This window comes from Vanacampus margaritifer, chromosome 2 (assembly GCF_051991255.1).
Source record: "Vanacampus margaritifer isolate UIUO_Vmar chromosome 2, RoL_Vmar_1.0, whole genome shotgun sequence".
Lineage (NCBI taxonomy): Eukaryota > Metazoa > Chordata > Actinopteri > Syngnathiformes > Syngnathidae > Vanacampus > Vanacampus margaritifer.
Window position 1 is genome coordinate 51,377,663 of NC_135433.1, and position 21,811 is coordinate 51,399,473.

The 21,811-nt window shown below is 41.1% G+C and overlaps 2 protein-coding genes across 4 annotated transcripts in view; both read right to left on the minus strand.

Moving 5' to 3' along the window:
• pkn1b (protein kinase N1b) overlaps positions 1 to 3,414 on the minus strand; it is a 47,172-nt gene extending 43,758 nt beyond the window's left edge. The window contains exon 1 of the mRNA XM_077556989.1: positions 2,975 to 3,414. Within this exon, the coding sequence (XP_077413115.1) occupies positions 2,975 to 2,995 (21 nt within the window). The 5' untranslated portion in view covers positions 2,996 to 3,414. The remainder of the gene's footprint in view (positions 1 to 2,974) is intronic.
• Positions 3,415 to 6,063: 2,649 nt separating this feature from the next.
• LOC144043392 (uncharacterized) overlaps positions 6,064 to 21,811 on the minus strand; it is a 40,380-nt gene continuing 24,632 nt past the window's right edge. For 2 of the 3 annotated variants that reach the window (XM_077556980.1, XM_077556981.1), the window contains exons 4-6: positions 17,506 to 17,726; positions 13,454 to 16,918; positions 6,064 to 10,627 (exon numbers count right to left, since the gene is read on the minus strand). In XM_077556980.1, the coding sequence (XP_077413106.1) occupies positions 9,687 to 10,627; positions 13,454 to 16,918; positions 17,506 to 17,726 (4,627 nt within the window). In that variant the 3' untranslated portion in view covers positions 6,064 to 9,686. Of the gene's footprint in view, positions 10,628 to 12,381; positions 16,919 to 17,505; positions 17,727 to 21,811 lie in introns of those variants that run through there. The other variant, XM_077556982.1, reaches the window with a different exon arrangement.

Here is a 21,811-nt window from a genome sequence, read left to right on the forward strand (position 1 = left end):
CCATCATTACCTTAATCTTGCCTGTTTATCTTAAATAAGGCATGAAATTATTCCTACATTACATTAAATTTACATTCCATTTAGCAAATGTGTCCATACTGGTCAGAGGCGTGGAAATTGTTGATGACGTGTAAGCCAATTTATGACTCTCAACGAAAAAAAGATTGGAATATTTTCTTCAAGTGATTGTCATTGCTCCACCACAGCTTGACTGAACGATAATCCCAAAGAACACTTCCTCTTTCATTAAAGCGTGGAATGGCATTAGAGCATAATGCAGCACCTACATGCTTGTTGTGAATATGTGTGTGTGCATTACAGCAGACTGAGATGTTTTGTAGATACGGATGCGACCCGCCTAAGAGGTAAGAGACACACTCAAGTCCTCAACCTCTTTATCTTCTCGTAGCAGAAGGAGCGATACGGATGCGAGTGGGATCCAAGCCATCACAGTGTATCGTCATAACACATGAAGACAATCAGCTGAGTTGGATGAGGAGCCCTCTCCAAAGTCTTGCGAGGAGCCCATTAAAGAAAATGGAAGAATCATTCTGCCGCATGATCAATACAAAAGTCATTTGGCTGCTCCTCTCCACCCAGGAAACAGGCAGCAGTGGCAGGAGCTCCTCTCCCGTGCTCTTCCACTTTCAGCCCCAAAAGAAATAAACAATTCATGAGTGAGGCTGCAGACTGCGTACTGTAGCTTCCACAAAGTCAATGTTACATTATCAGCTCAGCGCAGTGCATGTGTCCTCCTCATCACCAGGCTTGATTTACACCCCTCAAGCCATCTGAACAAGGAGGGCCCCAAAAAAAGATAAACAAGCTGCCAGCAAATAAAAGTGGGAGAGAATGGCTTCGCTGTACTTACGGTGTTTGTGTGAGAATGAAGGTGTTGTTAAAAGAAGCAAAGCAAATGGGCAAGTTAATGAGTGACTGCTATTGACCTGACACGCCTTTAGGTACCGCAAAAAACAAACAAACAAAAATCTAAAAAATAAATAAATAAATCTAATAAAATCATATGAAAGAGCTATTCCAAAAAATAAGTTTAAAAAAATGTAGAGTCTGGCTTAAAGCCATACTTCATTTTTAAAACAGAGAGATGGAATAGGCGATTTAAAAAAATGTGTATGTCAGAGTGTATTTCAATAATAAATGGGATTTAATTACCGGTATAATCAAGCAATTATAAAAATAAAAAAATATATATATTTTTTTTTTTATTTAGAGTAAATCAATCAAGCAATTATTTACTGAGATAAATGAATTAAAACAATGCAATAACTAAATTGACAATCAATTTACAAATTTATTGCAAATTTGATCATTGATTACTCAATTAGATATCTTGTTTAATTTATAATTGTTCAAATCCTTGGAATTTCAGCCTCAGCAGTTAATATTCTCCATTTTTTTTGTAGACCTCCATGAAAGCAGAATAATCAACATCAAAATACTGTACAACATTCACAAACATCTGCTTTTACTTTGGAAAACAATGATCAACATTTTGGCCGATTTAGACATTTTCCAGACTAAACCAGGAACTGAATCATAATCAGTTTGTTATGTGTATTTTCTGTACTGTCAATTTGAAATAATCTAATGTTTTGGAATGAAGGGATAGAAAGTAAACAATATTTTTTTCTTACACAAATACTCGGCAAAATAATCAAGAGATTAAAGGATTTTTAAAATAACCATTAGTTGCATATATGTTGAATTTCATTTTAACTGCTATATTAATACAACAAATATGAAACAACTCTTGATAATGCAAATAGTTGGTGGGCCGCACACGGTCGGCAGGGCCGGGCAATTAGTATGTGATATGATGAAGGTCTCCCACTGAATGAGGCCTAATGCGAGAGGGTTCAAGCGACCTCAATCAGCGCATCTCCATCTGCCATCACTCGCTGCCTCTCTGCAGTCACCATGACAGTATCACTGAATACATTAGAGTGGGCCGAAAACCCTCCATTGCTGTGCAGGGAAGCTCGACAATGAACCACTCATTAGCCGCTTTCAGTTATTTGGACTGCATACATTACAATAATATTGAACCTGTTCACCAGGAAAAGGTTCTGTTTATTGATGAGAGAATGCTAGCGCACACACATTAAGAATATTTTTAGGGATGCATACCGAAGCATGGTGAGCGCACAGCTGGTACCTAAGCTACTAAAAAGGCAAAATCAGATGTAATCAACAAAGGTCTCAAGTTTCAAAATGTGTGAATGGTGAAAGGGATGTGTGTTTTATAACCAATAAATCAATTAACTGATTGAAGAAAAACCTTCATTTAGCACACAAATAAACAAAATGGAGAACTCTACTTGACGACAACTCAAAGAAGCACTGTTGACTCACACTGCCCAAACCTCCGCTGTGACATTACTATCAATCCAGATTATTCACACACACTCACAACTGCTGATCTTTAAATTGTTGGCATTTGCCGGCAATCCACTCAATCCTGGGTTGGACTGACACCAAGAGAACTGCAACCTGACACACTACATGACACCACAACACCTTCCAGTGACTCACAGCAGTCCCTACCCGATGCCAAGTACTGTGTGGGAGTCCAAGGTGTAGTGTCACACAAAGCATTGAACTTAATTGCACAAAGACTTAGAAGATGGTTTCTTTCAACAAGCCAAATCACCTTCTCTGAATTGACTCTCACTATGTATGGAAAACATTCAGTATTATTAAAGCGTTAAGAACAAATGACAAGTTTGACAACTACAAACAAGCACCTGAACTATGCACAACATGGATATTTTGCTACACGTCACAATAAACTATGTTGTTGTTGAAGTAGCAAAATAAACGTGTTTTTTTTTTGTATCCCCTGCAGACAAATAAGCAGGTGATTTCCATCATCACCACCATCATCCTCAGGAAGAAAAGACGTAAACAAGCACGACGTTACATAGCAGATGTAACAACAAAGTGATGAACTTACTTGCAGCTCGTTTGCCATCATGTGCTTCCAGGTGACTCCTATTACCGCCTGCTTGGTTTTAAAGATCAGATCATGGTGCACGTCACAGCTGCGACTAGAAAGCGGCCAAACGCCGTAGTCAACAAGAGTCCAAACATGTACTCGGCGCAAGCAGGAGATGCTTTGAGAGGAGACCGTGGCCTCCAGCTTGGACCCCGAGCCGCATCGCGGAGTGCAGCGTGTCCTGCGGTGGTGTGAGAGAGTGCTGCTGGGTTGGCTGTCTGCTCATCCTCTGGAGACGTGACGCGCAAAGAGTCGCCCGCCGGAGTCACCGCCACGCTCCGCTCCACTTCACGCAGACACCCGGGGACATGTCGCCAGCTTCCGCGCACTCCTGACCAGCCACAGTTGAACGCTGACAGCTGCTCAAAGGAGGGCGGAACATGCGTTGAGTCACTTAACGAAGGGAAAGGGAAAAACTGTACTTCCGGTTGTAACTTTCAAAATAGTGCTACTATGGTGCACATGTGGCATCCGTTTTGCTCCTGATGGAAAATCCTTACAAATGCTTGAGTGTGTTTAAGAAAAAAAAAAAGTAAAGTAGAAGTACTAATTCAACTCCTTCTCTGATCTTTAAAAACAAAGTTCTGAATGAAATGTAATTTAAAAAGCACGTAGGATTTAGTGCCATCTCGTGGTCAACTACTAAACCATTCATTAAAAAAAACACTATTAGTGTCAATAATGTGCAAAAAAAATAGATGTTCTATAACATTAGCGTACATTTGTTTCATATAATCATAGGTCTAGTAATCGCCTAATTAGATTACATAGGTCGCACCGCATCTTGCCACCATATTTCCACTATATGTATATCCGAGGGAGAAGAGCTTTGCAAATGTAGTTAGCCTCTGGTGGTGCTTGCAGCTCGAGTTTGGACCTAATGGGTCGACCGCCGCTTACCTTCCGCAGCAGGTGATCGTCGCTGAGTCTCATGAGTCGGGTTCCCGCCACTCGTCTCCCTCTGCTTTGCTAGATTTTTCGCTAGTCACTTTTGTTAGCCGCTCAGGCTAGTTCTTGCTTAACCTGCGGGGGTGGCTTTCCTCTGCGTTGTGTTGAGTTTTGAATAAATGGAGTCGAGTGTGCGCGCAGCCGTCATCCGCAGCGCGCACACTAGCTCATGTTGCACAAGTCATAAAAACAAAAGAAAAGCATTCATATTTTATCCCAAATTTAATGAGTGCTTTTGGTGAAATTAACAGAACACTATAACGTGTTACACTAGCCGTTCTTGTTAGCCGCTCCAGCAAGTTATTGCTAGCTGCTTTTGCTCACCACTCCCTTTAGCTCCTGTTCACCGGGCTGATCGCTTGCTCGCTCGCTCCAAAAAAATAATTGGTGGTAGGCTTGCAAATTGTGGTGTCTCTGAGGCACCGTAGTGCGTGTGCTTCAAAATTGCATCATTCTATTAGTTCACCAATGGATGGCACTTGACTAAATCCTACACACTGTAGCTTTATCTATTCAAAAGTCAATGGAAAATACAAATATAAATTCATATGTAAGAGGGAAAAAAATACAAATATAAGATCAAAAATAAAAGAAAAAAATACAAACTAGTTTCCCTCTTTTACCTGCAAAGTAACAATAATCACACTTCCTATATATTCATACCCAGGACCTCTTAAATTGTGAGGCAGATATGAAATCAGGCTAGATTCATCAAAAGAAAGAAAATGCTGTATGTTGCACAACACGCTCAATTGTGGTTCAAAAATGCCACACTAAGCAATTTGCTCCAACAAAATGCACTACAATGCCACTTCATGCACCAACTTTATCGTAAAATTGCAAAAGGACTTTCTTTTTTAAAAGGCCTTCTGACGCAATCCGCAAACACCTTGTACATTTAGAACACTAGTGTGATAGTTTTGTCTAGAAATAGGCCTCTATGTAATTACTGTACCAAAAAACAAACATTAGCAGCTAGAATTGTCATTTGCCACATTAACGATGCACTGCATTTCTGATTAGTTTAAAGTTATCTTCATTGAAAAACAATGCTTTTCTTTAAAAAAAAAAAAAGAAAGAACATTTTTTGGTGACCCCGAACTTTTACACGGTACGGTAGTGTAATATTATAAAGCCTATAGTGATAAGAGTTTAAGGTTTTGTTTTTAATCACCCGTCTCAGTTTGAAAGCAAGAAATTTGAAAAGCAATGTGTGTTTACATTACCATTAATGAATTTGTTTAACCCGTTTATTTTAAAAGAAGTGAGAAATGGCTGGCAACCACAACCAGTCCAGGGTGTACCTTACCTCTCTCTCATCCAGAATAGAGTAAAAAAATAAATAAACGCCATATGGTTGGATGGATTGGCTTTCAACCCTCTACTAAAAAGGCCCTATTCATGGTTTATTAAGCAAATGAGCTCTTATTTTGAAAATGTAGCATATTTCCCTGCTTTATCCAGACATGTTGACAAGGAACAACAGCAAGGAGGCGCTAGCAGCTGTATCCAATCGTCGGACATGTACAGTTGACTACAAGTATACTACACTGTCATTGCACGATGAGATCCAATGCAGAAGCTTTACGTGCTCGTGGTTTCAGTGGTGTAGATAGAACGGTACTGTATCAAACTAAAAGTTTCAATTATGAGATGAAACACTGAAAACAGCACACTGTAGGTTGCAGTGCAGCTCTAATAACTTGGCATTCTGGCAGTGTCGAGCAATAATTGTTATTATGATTTGTATTGGACTATAGTATTGTGCAAGCGTATGTGCATATGTAGGCCTATAGTGGTCATAGGCTGACTGTTAGTCCGCAGCCTGTTCGAACAGACTGGCCGAGATTCGAACCCCAAACCTAAGAAGCTAATCATGTTGCTATCATGCTATATTGTGTGGTATTGCGTTCACATGCTGTTTAGCAAAGTGGACACATTTTCTTTGGACAGTGTGACAGCATAACAATTGTTAAATATCTGATTACAATATTGACAAGAGCAGGATTGTATAAGTTCCTACTGTATATATAAAGCACGATTTACTATATTAGGAAAATCTGCTTAGAGTGCATTGAAAAAAAAATGACATTCATAAATGTCAACAACAGCCTACACATTTTATTTATGATTTGAAAAAGGGTTTTCTCAGTTTTTACAGAAAGTGACTTGGCTAATGGAACACCAAAAGTAGTTGTGCAGTAAAAAAGATCAAACTTTAATTTCTATGGAAATACTCAACATTTCACGTGAATACATCAACATGACATTTTGACACAATAGATGTAAAGAGAGAAACAAAAACGGGAAATATAGGCACTGTAGACTATATAATTGATATGTTTTGATTTGAATCATGCATTACTAATGCTAGTTGTGCTTCCTTGCGCATTATATTCTTGATAAAACGTTAGATTAATCGATATGAATATATAGCAGGTATCTGCAAAATGTACTCGTCTGTCTTACAAATATTATTTTATATAACATTTTGTGTTACCCATGTAGAAATTGATTTAGAAAACTATAGCATAATATTTAGTGTGCACTTGCTGCTTTCAAATGCCATACAGGATGGCAGATATAGAAATTCCTTGTACATAAAAAATGTCTCTCATACTAGTACTTAGACTTTGTATATATAAATTGCTAAATAATTGAGAAAACTACAACTTATAATCTGTACATGCTGATTTTAAAAGTAATTTGTTGCAGGATTCATAAACTCCTTAATTAGCAGCCCGACACATAAAGTACTGAAAGTGCATATATCAAGCGCACCATGTAACAGACTAGTCTAGTGTCTTGTCCAGCCTTTAAGTGGCGCTATTGTTCTTTTTATCATTTGAATTATAAGGTTTAAGCTTGCTTTCCTACACTTCCAATCACACAGGCTCCTCTAAAATTTTCTTTTTTAAAACCTTTTATTTTGTTTATATATATATATATATATATATATATATATATATAAATATATATATATATATAAACAAAGGAGCCCAAGATAAGTAGCTTCAATACTTTCACCATCATCAACCTGACCGACCACCTGCGACCTGTAAAACTCAGTAGAAAAAACTTTTCAACAGGAGTACAAATAAACAACTCAGATAACGTGGCTACACAAATTTGCACACCCTCGTATATCTGGGGATGTTCACAATTCAGTCAAACTTATGTAAATGGGAGTCAGCACACACCTGCAACAAAGTGTCTCTGGTTCACACGGATTTCCAAGGCATTAAATATACCACAGCACGCAGTGAAAATAGTCATCAAGCTGAGGAAATATCATCTGGGGTTTAGTCAATATGAAGGGAATTATGAAAAGTTCCTTACATTAATCAGAGTTGAATTTTTAAATGTGCTATACAAATAAAGTTGATTTGATACAGAAAGTGTGAAAAAAAATCTGTAAAAGCCTGCTAGAACATCTGAACTTTATTTGACTCCCATTTAACATGAGTTTGAACGTGACGTCTTAATTTTGAACAGGCACATCCAGTTATAAGAGGGTGTGCACACTTATGCAACCACATTATATAGGTCACATTAGCAGTAGAAAACTTTTTAAATTATTGGTCTTCGTCAATTTTTTTCATTTTAATCACAAAAACATGACATTTGAACGGGGGTGGGTAGACTTTTTACACCCACCATATTTGAATAAATGTGTACATGTATAGCCTACACAAATCACAAAATAATTTATAAAATGAAGTGAAATATATAGCATACCATATATATATATATATATAAACCCCTCTTAAGCATGGCCTTATAAGAATAAAGCTTCCCCCATCCTCCCATCCCCAGCAGCTGCCTGCCCAAAATGGAGCATTGTCTCATCCCAAATAAACCTTTCTTCCCTCATGATGACATCATCGGTAACCTTGGCGACTCCCTGAATGCTGGCCGACCCAGGAAATGAGGCGACGGCTTTGGAATTTGAGACGGATGACAACAACTGCACCCCTGACACCCCCACCCTGTCTACCAGTCCAGCACCCTGGCAAACCCCTCACCCGCCCATTTACTCCCCTCCCTCCTCCCATGATAGGACAAGGAGGGCCTTCTTCTCTCTCGCACCCGCTTCAGTCCTCAATGACTGATGCTTCTATTGGGTCCATGAAATCCTGGTTGTCCGATGAAGTCACAGCAACATTTAGTGACTGGAAGCTGTTGAGTGTGCCCAAAGCCTTTTCAGACTGGAAATAATCCTATTTGATCAACACAGTGGTCTGTTTCATTGCACTCATTTTTTTTTACACTTCACAGTGAGGGTTTGGTGGTCCACAAACATGTACATCAATAAACAGAACTGACACTTACCTGTATACAGACACGGCAACTCGCATAAAGTAAACCAAGAGTGCAATTTGTCATAGCTTGAGAACCATATACACAACCATGCGCTACCATCACAATCCGAAGTATAATAAAACAACTCTAGGAAATTCAAAATAAAAGAAAAAACGTTGCACTAATGCTCATAACATGTCACTATAGAGGAGTGTTGTTCCCACAAAGCACAACAATTGGAAGCACAAAGCAGTGTTTTCAAGTGAAGACAAGTTTAGCAGGGAAGCATGCTCTGATACTATTTAACAGACCTTGATATGCATGTCTGGATGAGGGCAATCACAGTCTACTGTAGTCTAAAATGAAAGGATGCTAAGTATAAAGCATTGCGGTCATGTGACTGATTACAAGACTAGATCAAAATCACCAATCTTCTGACTGCATGGATATAAAAAAATAGTTGGTTTATGATATATAGCAAAACTAGCTCGTTTCCAATAATTTGCACTTTGCAGTGCTTAGCTAACCTGTAGCACTGAGTTGGTTCAGCAACAGGGCTCATGGGTCTTTTTATTTGATTAAATTTTTAATCTGCGGCTTCATGGTACTTGGTTTGTCCAAGTGGAGTTTCCGAACACTTTACAGCAGTTAGTTTCAGATCTGTTTTGGGTAACCACAGTAAGCTAATAACGTGAAGTGCTATAGCAGAGTAATCCGGAATCCCCAGTCAGCTGTGGGTTCTGAGTTTATAAAACTGCTATTTGCTTTTGTGTGTGTGTAGTTTGTAAATCTTGCCTCTTTATTTTGTTCTGCCTCCCATTTATTCCGTGTGTAATTCCATTGTCAACCACTAGATGGGGGGCACACTTTTATGTTTGTCCTGGTAAAGTTGAAAGAAGAATGAAAACAGGAAGAATTTCAAGTCAGTTTAGTTTTTTCCCTGAAGATTAATGAATGTCAAATTCTCTTCAATCCTGCTTTTTACACCTACAGACAGTGACAGCAGGTTTATTTTATAATGTGCTTCTTTGTAAATTGTGAGCTAATTTGTTAGTAGCCTACTGTAAACTCAGGGATCGATACAGTGTTTGTATAGTATATTTGTATCCATTGCTTTTGCGCTTTCTCAAAATGTTTGCATTATTTAAAAAGTGTGTTTGAAGATCTTTTTAAAATATAAAAATGCCTAGGAATTATTTTGGGTATTGCTATAGCATTGATTTCATTTATTGTGGAAGTGGTCTGGAATGTAACCCCGCAATGGAGGGTGGATTACAGTCTTGCAAAACCAAAATGTTTTCTAAAGGTCCTGATATTAGTTAAAGGGAATGATAAGTACTGAATTTTGCCACCTAACTTACCAATACAAATGTTGCAAAAGACCAAACTTGTCTTTTGTCACGTTCAAGTCCTTGTTTGACTAGTGTTGGGTCTCCACTTCCACCACAGTCCAGTCTCCAGGTGAAGATGCCCCCTGGCCGTCTGGGGAGTAGCTGCTGACGGATGTGACGGTAGCAGCAGGAGGACTGAACTGTTGTAGCAGGTTGGGCCACTTGCTGCTATCGAGGCGATTCAAGGTTCCACCTGTCCCCACAGGTAGAAGGAGGAGGGGTGGACAGCCTCCATTTCCAGACAGCGTCAACGTTTGGTTGATAAGCTGTTGAACAATGTCCACCTTCTGGTTCCACTCGGCTTCCTGAGGAGTCAACGGACACAGCTGTCTCTGGAAATCTCGCATCACCCTCCGTCCTTGCGTGTTCCTGTTGCGCTCTACCCTGGCGTCATCCTCCTCGTCGCTGGTTTCCATGGCTTCATAGATGGTGCACAAACCGGAAGATGGCGAGAGCATGACTCCGGTGGAGCTCCTTCTCAGCTGCTGCTGTTGTTGGATTTGTTTCTGCTGCATGCGGTACTGCTGTTCCAGCTCCAGTTGCCACTGCAGAACCTGCCTGCGCTGACGATGCTCTTGTTGCTGCTGTTGCAGCTGCAGCTGGAGAAGCTCCCTTCGCTGCTTCTCCAACTGCTTCTGCTGCTCGAGTCGCAGCCGCTCCTCCTCCAACCACTGCCTCTTCTGCCTCTCCTGTTCTTGGCGGTGCTGCATTTCTTGAATCTTCTCCTGGTGCTGCACCAGCCTCCGCAGTTGCTCCCCATGCAAACCGTGCTCATTGTTGTCGATTAAAGGTTGTTCGATTTGGGCAAACTGTGCTGCAACAGTTGGGTCGATGGGCCTCCTGTTGCCTGGAACCAGTGCCAGATAGTGACCGTTCGCTATTGGAACTGTGGCGGAATGGTTCTGGTTCCGGTTGTCTTCCAGGGAGCATGTCTGCAGCCAGTCATCCACATCCTCTCTCTTCTTGTCTCCTGTGAGACATTTAAGATCAACTTTGTGCATCCGTTAGATGCATGCAGAAACGGAACGGGTGGCACAACGACAAGGAGGAAGTGGGTTCAGGAGAAATTTGACAGGGTGAAGGTGCAACTCAAAGGAAAGTAACATTCATGACAACAGTCAATAAGCAGTCCAGCGATATATATGAAGTATTCGTTTAGTCTACACATTAAAAAAAAGTATTCACATTTTAATTACAGGCATTTTCATGTGCGCGCTGATCTTATTATTTTCTATTGCATATAGTGGAGAAAGAAGGCCTGTGGCTTTTGAATTATCGGTCCTCCACACAGGGCATCAGATGACGACTTTCCTTAAATTAACATCCCACAAAAAATACCCACAACTGTAGCAACCAAGACTGTGGACAGTCTAAAGTTTAAACTATCTTCCCAAAAAATGAAATTGCATTCATATTTGCAGGGCATTTAGGCGTTTGACATGACTTTACACCAGGAATGACTGCATCCGCATGATAACACGTGGGCAGCCAATAGAAATGCTTGGACTTGTCTCAGTTTTTGTTATCATACAGTACAAGCAGTCATTCCCTGCACAGACAATACAATACAATACATATAATGGGAAAGACAGGGAGTATCATGACAAAACTACACACACAAAAAAGTACATGTAGGCCAAATTAGTAATTTAAGTATATTAGCATAGTTAATTGTATGTTTAAAAAAATATATTTCAAACAATCATGGTGAGAAAATGATTTAAATATGGAACTGTTTTGTATTGGTTGACAAATGTGAATGTCTCTATTATTTGTTGTATAATATGTATACAACTGGCTTGTAGTAACCAAGGCTATACTCATAAGGGGGAACCTTATGTAGCCTAATACTGGTATAGTATGCACAATTGCAGATGCTGTACATGAGTTTATACAAGGTTCCAGAATGTCAGAACAGGTGGCACAGGAAAAGGCATGAATGGGGACTTCAACATTCAGAGGCATCCATGTGGCTTGTGCAAGGAGGGAAGATTCCAGAATATGTGCATTTGTGCAGGCTAACACCACAAGATGATGTGTGTTGTTTCTGTCTTTGCTGTGGAAGATACCTTGTGCAGACTTTGACTTATTCATATTTATTTGTTTTCTGAAGGCGGACAAATGCTAAGCCTCTTTTCTTGCTTGCGGTTTTCTTTTACAATTGTGATAATGATCCAAGAGTATCAAATGTTCCTGTTCCATGGAAAAAAAGTTTTCCACTGAGGCCATTCAAAGTCATGAGACATTTTTTTTTGGAGTTTGGATCTTCAAATAGTGGAGGGGGGAATTATTTGGCCTTCTTACAAAATCTAGTGTCAAGTTGGTGCCGAGAAGAAGATGGTTTTGTGTGTACAGTAACCGACCCATTGACAAAGTATGATGATAAACCTGCAAGTGTCAACATTTGACATGTTCTGAACGTGTTTAGAAAGCTCCACAGAGCACCTTAAGAGTGAGCACCACCAGCCAGATGAGGTCTGAATGTGATGTTGACTGGTCAAGTCAAAAAGGCACGAGCATGCTGAAGGGCACTACAACGAACTCCGTATTCTTTAATTTGGCAAAATTCCATTTTGCATCACTTCCTGTTTACCGGATATTCCCATGGGAAGGAACAGGCGGCGCCATGGGAAAATAAATATGTTGACAAACAAATACACAGTGACTGAAACATAAGGGCAATAATTTGCTGAAAGACAGAGGAAAAATAAGAAACAGGAACAATGCCTTGCAATGATGTTTTAATGGAATTTTGAAAGACAACCTAGTGTGAACCATTAATTTATGAATATACCTAGAGCAGAATTCCTTGAATGTTATCAGGTAGTACACAGTCTTTTTGCTAGTTGAACATGCAATATATTGTTGAAAGAGTTAACCAAACGTCCACTATGGGTGTAAAGCTGCGAGAGAGATGATGAGCAATTCATGATCAAATCACAAATAATAGACTAGTTAGTCTCTTCAGCGACACAACGGATGTGCTAGCTGTGGTTTGTAATTTAGCCACATAAAACCAAAAGCCAGAAATACTGTATGCAACTGCATGTTATACACTTTAGCAATCTAAGCAAACAACATAACCGGACACGTTTAAAACTTCACCTTTATCAATGGCGATCTAAGACTTCCATACCTACCTTGACACATCTGTACGGGCCAAGTAGAAGTGTTAATGCCTAGCTTTTATGGACAGAGAAAAACCTTGCAACAAAACCTTCTTAAAAGAGCTTGGAGCTTGTAACTATCACTACGCTGCTGCTGAACATTGAGTGTGTATATACACAACATAGGGAGGATTGGGATTGACAGAAATAAACAAAAAAATGAACAAAAAAATATCCAAATACAAAAAAAAAACCATTGACATTTGATTGGTAAAAACAGTAGGATAAATGCAGTCCATTTTGTTCCTTCTGTTGTTGTTTTTTAGTTTAGAAGTTCAGTCACGTTGGATCAATCAGTCAATACCCTTCACCAAATTCGCAGTGTGACTTAAAAAGAACATTCTACTAAAAAATGGTCTTCGTTATTGTACATTGGATACGTTTAAGCCATAGACTTCAAATCATGGCCATAACAGTGAAGAAGGAGCCTTCATTTAAAAATCGCTACAGTCAACATTTTCATGTTCTTGGTAAAATATTTTTAGAATAATTTTCTAATATCTTGCTCTCCTTTTTTTTTGTTCTTCTAAACAATCTAACCCAACTGGAGAGAAGACAAACACTAGGTAGGGGAGGGTTGCAGGGAAAAGGTGCATTCCGGGGGTACTTGTGAGGGGCTTATACATTACCTTCCAGATAATCAGTCTTATCACACATGGTCGAGTAGTAGGACGGCTGGCTCTCATCTGTATTTTCAGATTCCAGAGGCCCAAGGTGGTGACTTGCCTCTAATGGATCCCCCTCCTCTAGATGGTGCGCAGTAATATCACCCCCCAGCATGTAGTGGTGCTCATCTAGACTGGGATGCTTATCTTCTGGAAAACTCAACGGCATCAGGTCCACAGGTCTGCCCAGCAGATCCTCGGTCTGGGCAGCAGCACCAGCGGCAGATGGCAGGGTCAGCTCCTTGATGAGTGACGGGTCCTTGGCCTCCTCGGGCAGCTGCTCCTCATTTTCCAGGGAGAAGATCCCTGGGCTCTTTCCGCAGCTCTCAGCCATGGAGTGGGCATTAGAGTTGGAAGTGGTGCAGTCAAAGCCGTATGATGCCACAGAATTGGCTGATTGAGGAGTAGCCCCACCTTCATCCTCGTCACCCTCTCCCGCTGGTGTTTCTCTTGCCTCCTCATCCTCATCAAGAGCAGGCAAATTGCATGTCGGGGTGGGGCTTTCAAATGCAGGACTTTCATCCATCATCAGTGGTGCATCAGGTTCATTTATCTGCATCTCACCCTCTGTGTCACTGGCCTCATCTACAGAGGTGCTAGGAGAAGATGGGGCAGATGCTGGAGCAGTTGGGGGTCCTGTTCCCAGGACCTCATCAGCTGGGAGTGTCTCAGCTTCTTCCTCTTCTCCATCGCCTTTCTCCAGGTGAATACCCAGATCCTGCTCCATGTCAGGCTGGAGCGACGCAGGAACCGGAGTCTGCTGTTTGTCTGAACGAGATTCCACTCCTGAGCTGCTGTCATAGTCACGTAGTTCTTCTGGTGTGCTTGTCTCGCTACCGCTGTGGGCGGCCAGTGCTGTACCACTCAGAGTGCTAGACTGGGACATGGCTACAGCTGCGGGAGCAAGCATATTCTGCGTATCCTCAGGGATGGGGGTGTCCATCTCATAGAATGACTGCTGCTGCTCAGGGTCTTGCCCTGAGTGAGGAGCCAAGAAAGGAGAACTGCTGTCCAAACCAGTTAGAGCAGGGGACTGTGTGGGACTTTCAGACTCTCCTGCACCATGGTCTGAGATAGGGCTGGGAGAGGAGACAGAGAGCAGCGAGGCTACCTGAGGCTGAGCCCAGGTATCAGAAAAGGGGTTGGTCTGACCCCAGGAAGTGGTGGGAGGGACAATGGATGGCGGATCTGCACGATTGAGGTTGTCATTAAAGTCGTCTTCTTCTGCATTCTCACAGCTTTCTATTACTCCATCACTATGCATTTCTACATCTTCATCCTCTTCGTCCTCATCTCGTTCTTGCTGCTGGAACACTTGATGATATTCCTCTGCTCTTTCTGAACTTAAGTCCATTTCATCCACACGCTCGTCCTCTTCATCGTCTTCTTCATTGGCTAGGGTTTCCACATTGGGAGAACCCATGAAGTTACCATCACCTTCAGAGCCACGGAGGCTTGAGTCAATCAGGGCATCTGAGCTCTGAGTACCTTCCAAAATTGCGGTGTGCTGGGTGCTGCTGAGGTCAGAAATGCCCTGCTGTCGGCTACTGGTGCAGCTGCTAACATCCTCAGAGTCCATTCCTGACAGCAAGTCATCACAGTGCCAGCCAGAAGAACCACCAAAAGCTGAAGGTCTGATTTGAAACTCCTCAGATGGCTGAGATGTGCTCATATCAGTGATCATGGAGGACAGCTGATGGCCTAACCTCCTCTGTTCCTCATCTTCTTCATCCTCATCATCATTTATTTCTTCATCTGCTTTTTCTACCGCTACTTCTTTTTCATGAGGTGACAGCATGTCCCTGGAGGTAAAATCGTCTATGGTCGAGGCACCCAAAAATTGGGGTTCTGCCATCATAGAGAAGGTCTCTGTGGAAGGAGCAGTGGAAGTCATCAAATTATCTTTATCATCTTCTTCTGCGTCTTTTTCATTTCTCCTTTGCTGCCATTCGTCATCCTCTTCATCATACTCCTCCGTTGGGAAGTTTTTCATACTGTGAGATGCCTGGGGATCAATATCGCATGGCTCCAATGTCTGATTCTTGTTCCAGGAATCTGGTTGGTCATGCATGATCAGCAGATCAGAGGGATTATTTGAGTCTCTGACAGGAGAAACAGGGACTGGTGGGGAACAAGGAGGAGACATGACTGTAGTTCCGAGGGAAGGAACTGATTCACTTGCAGACTGTTCAAATTTGAAAAGGTCATTTTGCGCTGGCTGTTGATAACTGTAGGCTGGTTCATGACTTAAACCAGCTCCTTGGCATGGCTCCTCTGTGGGCAGAGATGACGTTTCATCGGGGACCTCGGGAGACATTTCGCGTCCATGAACCAGAGTTTGTTCTTCTATGGGCTCTGGTGTCCATTCTCGCAGTGGCTCAGGCTGTGATTCAAGTAGGGCTTCATGGTTTGGTTCTTGTACTGGTTCTGGCGTGAGATCTCGTAGGACTTCTGGTGTTGGTTCTCGCAAGGTTTCTGGTGTGAGCTCTCGCAGGGGCTGTGGTGTGATTTCGCGCACATATTCTGATGTTGGTTCTTGAACAGTGTCTGGTGTAAGTTTTCTCATTGGTTCTGGTGACAATTCTCCAAGACGTTCTGGCGATTGTTCTCGTTGTGGTTCTGGTGTTGGTTCTCTGACAGGTTCTGGTATAAGTTCTTGAATGAATGCTGATGTTGGTTGTGGTATAGGCTCTGGTGATGGTTCTTGTATAAATTCTGGTGTAGGTTCTCTCATATATTCTTGTGTTTGTTGCGGTATGGGCTCTGGTGATGGTTCTCTCATGGGTTCTGGTGTAGTTTCTCGTATAGGTTCTGGCGTGGCTTCTTGCCTTGGTTCTGGTATTGTTTTTTGTTGAATTTCTGGTGTTAGTTCATGTACTTGTTCTGGTAATGGCTCTGAAGTGGGATCTGAAGTTATTCCTTGTACTGCAAAGGGAGATGGGATCTGAGGAGGCATTTGTTCTGCAGTATTTCCATGAGACTCCACCAAGGCCACTTCTGCAGATGATTGTGGCTCATCTGAGCCTACAATGGTAGCTGCTGCACTTGCAATTGCTGCAGCAGCAGCTACAGCAGCAGCAATTTCCTTTCCAGTTTCAGCAGCTTCTTCTGCTTTGGGTCCACGTTTCACTGGTGTTGGAGTGCTGCTGCCCACAGTTTTCTTGGTGCTAGTATTCTTGGTTGCCAGTGTTTTGGAGGCAGGGGTCTTAGAGGCATCCTTGAAAGGTGTGGACTTATTTTCTTGTGTTTTGGAACGGATTGGTGTCTTTGTTTCTGCAACTTTGCTGACGGATGGTTTTTTGGCTATACTGTCTGATTTTGAAACTGATTTGGGTGTCTCAGATTTAGCTGATTTCATTGTTGCAGAGGGTCGGCTGAGTGGAGAGTCTGCAGGCTTTTTGGCTGCTGGGGTGGCAGATTTGGTAACATCTAGGGAAAAAACACACAAATAGCATTATTAAGACAATACAATAAAAATAGCACTACATAATAGCAACAAAAAGTCCATCCGTCTATTTATTTTCAATAACGCCTATCCTGGGTTCAGGGTCAATGGGTATTGAGTGTATCACAGCTGACTCCAGGTGAAAGGTGGGCTACACCCTACACTGGTTCCCAGTTTGTCGCAGAGCACATATGAAGACGAAAAAACATTTACGCTTACATTCCCAACATCACTGAGTAGGTTCTGAGTGGGAATTGAACCCACACTGCCTCCACATAAGTAAGGCGAGTATAGTGTACCACTACACACCATAAGTGACTGCGACAAAACATATTTAAATTAATACTAAAGCGTTCTGTGATAGTATATGCAAACATAGTATTAATAATATAAAATAAAAACTGGATGGTTTTAGAACTAAACTCAATTGCATATGACATTATTAATACATCCACTAGGTGATGAGGTTGTTAGAATCAAATATTTTATATTTGATGCCAATCCATGGTTCCATGAAAATCCAGATAAAGGGTCACATTTTACTGATTATACCTTGAAGCACGAAGTGTACCTTTTTTTGCAGGGGTTATGTTTCTAGATGTTTGTGATGCTGGAGTTTTGACACCAGAGGGAGTAGATGAGGCTGATTTGGTTGCAGCGCTGTTAGCGGTGGTGGTGGAGGTTTTAGAGGTGGCAGGTTTGGGTTTAGCTGCAGGGCTCTTGGTTGTGACGCTGGAGGGTGGTCGAGTTGAGCTTGTGGTAGGACGGGATGCTGTTGTGCCCGTCGTGGGTCTGCAGAAAGAAAAACATATGAAATATGAAAAAACATAACAGGTTAGGAACATGGGTTCAGTGTGGACAATCACTCAAGTTTCAGCCAGGGGTCAGCTGTGAATCTCTGACCATGTGCCGGTAGGTGTTCCAACAGGTTAAACGGGATAACTGAAGAAACAGTGTAAATTTAAGCAAAAGTGCAATTCCAAAGAAAACAATGTATGTATCTTAGGGGTGCACTGATCACAATTTTCTGGCTGATCTCAGATGCCAAAGATCTTTAAAAAATGAAAAGCCTATTAGTCATCTCACAGCAGAAGAGATTGGTGGACAAGATCGGTTTTATTTTAAGCAATCAGCCGAACACCGATTACCCAAAATTAAGGAAATCGGGTCCGATCTTAATCCCGGCCGATCGATTGGTGCACACCCAATGTCAAACTTTCTACCTCATAAGCGGTAGATAGACTTTTCTTAATTAGATTAGTGTTGATTTAGTGATGACCGGAAACTGACCTTACCCTAAACAGATGTGGCATCAGCCCCAATCCTTATGTAAGCAGTTTAAGGATCCAAAAACTACTCCCTGTAGGACTTGTACAGTAGAAGTAAATAAACGTCCTTATCTCCTTCTCAACTCGGATGTCTTGTTCACTTACAATTTGTCAAAGTACAACATCAAGCTAAGACTCTTCTCTCTGGACTACAAGCTCATGAAAAACATTAATTGTTGAAATGGGGACAGGAAGTGAATGTCAATGTACCCCAGAGAGGCATCCACCCTATCCTGGGTTTCTGGACAGTATCCTTTTCCCATCATTAAATGACATGTGAGGCAGTATGCATCAGCCTGCATGCTAGGCTAGCCTGCCCAGCCCCGAAGCTGACTGTGTGTCAGGTCTGAGTAAAGTAACCTACATCGAGTCGCCCTGACAAGGCTATGGTGTGCAGTCTTCAGGGTACATGCTACACGAACCGCCAGTTTCTAAAAAAAGACTTGAGTTAGCAACGGCGGAAAGAGAACAGTGGGGAAAACGAAGGCGACTGGGGCCACGTTAATCTTTAATAGTGGATTGAAAAAAAAAATTTCTCTGCTTCCCCTCGTACCACATTCATGGTGAATGAGAAAGTACTGTCTACAGGCCACAAAAAACGTGATGGAACATGGTTTTGGAAACATAAAATAAGACCGGAATCAACAGTAATTAAACAAGGATGTAAAAGTACTAAATTGTGTTTTGAAATTGTGCTGATATTCCCATAAAATTGCTGTGACAAGACCACTAAAGTAAAGAATCACTGTATTTTTTCGGGCATGTGTTTTCTTTATATTTTATTTGGGGTAATTTAAAAAATTGAGGAAATGATGATTAGCCTGCACAGATGGTGGTGTTAAAAATCGGACCAACATCAGATCCTTGCACTTTTAGAACTCATCTTCAACAAACACTATTGAAAATAGTATTGTTACATAAATTGTAATACTACGTTAACTAAAACAAAATATCAAAACGTGATTTTGCTTGGTTTCATGGTACATTTGTTCCTGAACCAAAATCTTGTTGTGGCTCATTGTTTTGGGTTCACACAGCGTCCAATGTTGTTGGAATATTTATATAAATCATGCTAATGACATCGCAGAAGTAACTGCATTATACTGTACATAAAGTGTCAGTAGAAATTAAAAAAAGACCAACACTATTCCAAACCAATTATGTCATTAAAGCAGATAATATTACAATCATGGAGTTCTGCGTCTAGTGGCACGTCACATCAAAATGGTATTGAGTTTACAAACAGAGACAAATGTGGTGGCGTAAATAAAAAGGCAGTGAGTAGTCAATCAGATATGTTCAGCATGAGTGACCACGCCTCAGGAACACGTTCCTGACCATGCACAAGTTCTACTGTATTAAAGTTATTCGCTAGACATATTAGAAGAGGAAAGACAGGAAGAAAGGACAACGCTAATTCTGCAGATGTAAGATACAGATGGTGACAAGCATTAGAGATTTTTGCAGGCGGAATATTCAAGGACAGTGTTCATGATCGCCTTGCTCCTCAAAGTAAAAGGGATCATCTGAAATGGCAAGACTACTTTATAGAAGGCTGGAAAAGAACCGGCCCACTGAGAGAGAAATGAGAGCAGGCGTGTTTGCGGGGGGAAATATTCATCCGATTACACTTTATCTTTATCTCTGTGCCATGACTGTGAATGAAACAGGGCATTTAGCACAGTTGAAAATCGGTTACAGTCTTTAGAGTAGGCCACAGTTGTTGGGGTCTCGTGTGTTTTGAGATTACAAGATGTTTCCCAAGGTTTGGCAACTGGAGCAACATCTGACAACAACAGTGCTACATTGATATTTTAATTATTTTAAGCTTCCATTCATTCTGTGACCATGATTGCTTTCAGCTGAATGACACAGAAGACATTCTGTAGTTCTGAAAGGAGGTCACTTGGCCTCAATATAAAATTCAAAGCACAGCTGGTAAACAAGGAAACAAAAACAGCTGGGATGGTTTAATCTTCATTTTCAACACAGTGCATTAGAGCTTGAGTAATGATAAACAGTGATCCCAGAGAGGCACTGGAGATGCAAAATCAGATGACTCATGTGGCTAGTTGCTACAGGCACACTGAGACACAAGGCAAGAAGCAAGAGGAGCATGAAGTTTGCCTGAGGAGTAATGATAACGCTAGCTTTGTTGCAAATACAAATGTACTCAATTATTGCATCTGAAAAACGATAGCTGTGTGAGAACATGGCTACCTGCTGGGGCTGATTTGTTCCCCTTCAACCACCAGCCAGTTGAAGATTTGAATAATGGGATTCACTATCAAAAGGAGCTAAGCATGCATGCAGACATATTCCCAGCAGAGAAGGCAACACAAATTGTGGTGGACGGACAGAAAAGATCATCGGCATCACATTAAAAATGAGTTAAATATCATTTTATATAGAGGCGGGATCCTCACCCTGAAGCTAAGACATCAGGAGAGATGCAATCATGCGAATGAGGGCACTTCGGGATTTTATTGTTAAATGATCCTCGCCTCCAAATGAGATCATAACTGTTGTTTTCACTCTGCTTCTATTTCTCTGCAGGTGTCCTACCAAGACAATGGTAAGTGGTGGTTAAACTCGGTCACAGTGGTGCTATGATGGTAAACATTGAAAGTGTAGCGCCACCGTTATCAGTTTTGGTGGACGAAGAAAACAACAGGAGTGTTGTTTGGGAGAAATGGAGGGCACAATATGATGCCACGGAGTAGCACAAACAAATGACCAGATTAAGTTGGGGGAAAAATTGATAGTAAACCAGGTTGATCAACATTACGGAACTATTCAACAACTCAATGTCATTAAACTGTTGTCCATACTGTATGTGTTGTCCTCTTGTTGGCCCAACAGCACTTGGTAAGTCGCAAAGATAAACTAATCCCTGTCAGGGCTATTAGGCCGGAGACAATCTCATGAGGAGGTTCAGTTCAAAGAGTGCAGTTGCTCAGTTGTAAATAAGAACTAGACTTGTTTTTTGTCAATATGCATCTGTACAAAAACTAATTAAATCTTCTGCAAAACAGCATACTTTGTTTGGAGTGGTATTTTTCCCCATTTGATGATTGCGTTTTATTTAATATTATCTTTAATAAATTGAGTTTTTTAAATATGATTTTTAATCAATGTGATTGTTTTTCTTATTTTAAATTGGTAAAAAAAAAAGAAAGAATTGCTGACCAACTTAAAATAATCGCTTCAAGTGTTAGTAACACATGATTGAATTAAGTTAGTCCGAAGTGAATATATTAAGTTTAAATGATTATGAGTTCATTAAACTTAATATAATTAACTTAATTAAGTTAATCCAAAAGTGACTCCTGCTTCTTCTACTTTTCCTTTCAGCTTTTCCCTTCAGGGGTCGCCACAGCGAATCAGTTGCCTCCATCTAACCCTGTCCTCTGCATCCTCTGCTCTCACACCAACTACCTTCATGTTCCTCCCTCTGATATACTCATTCCTGATTCTATCCATCCTGGTAGTGTTGTCACAATACCAAAATTTGGACTTCGATACTATACCTGCATAAAATACCTCGAT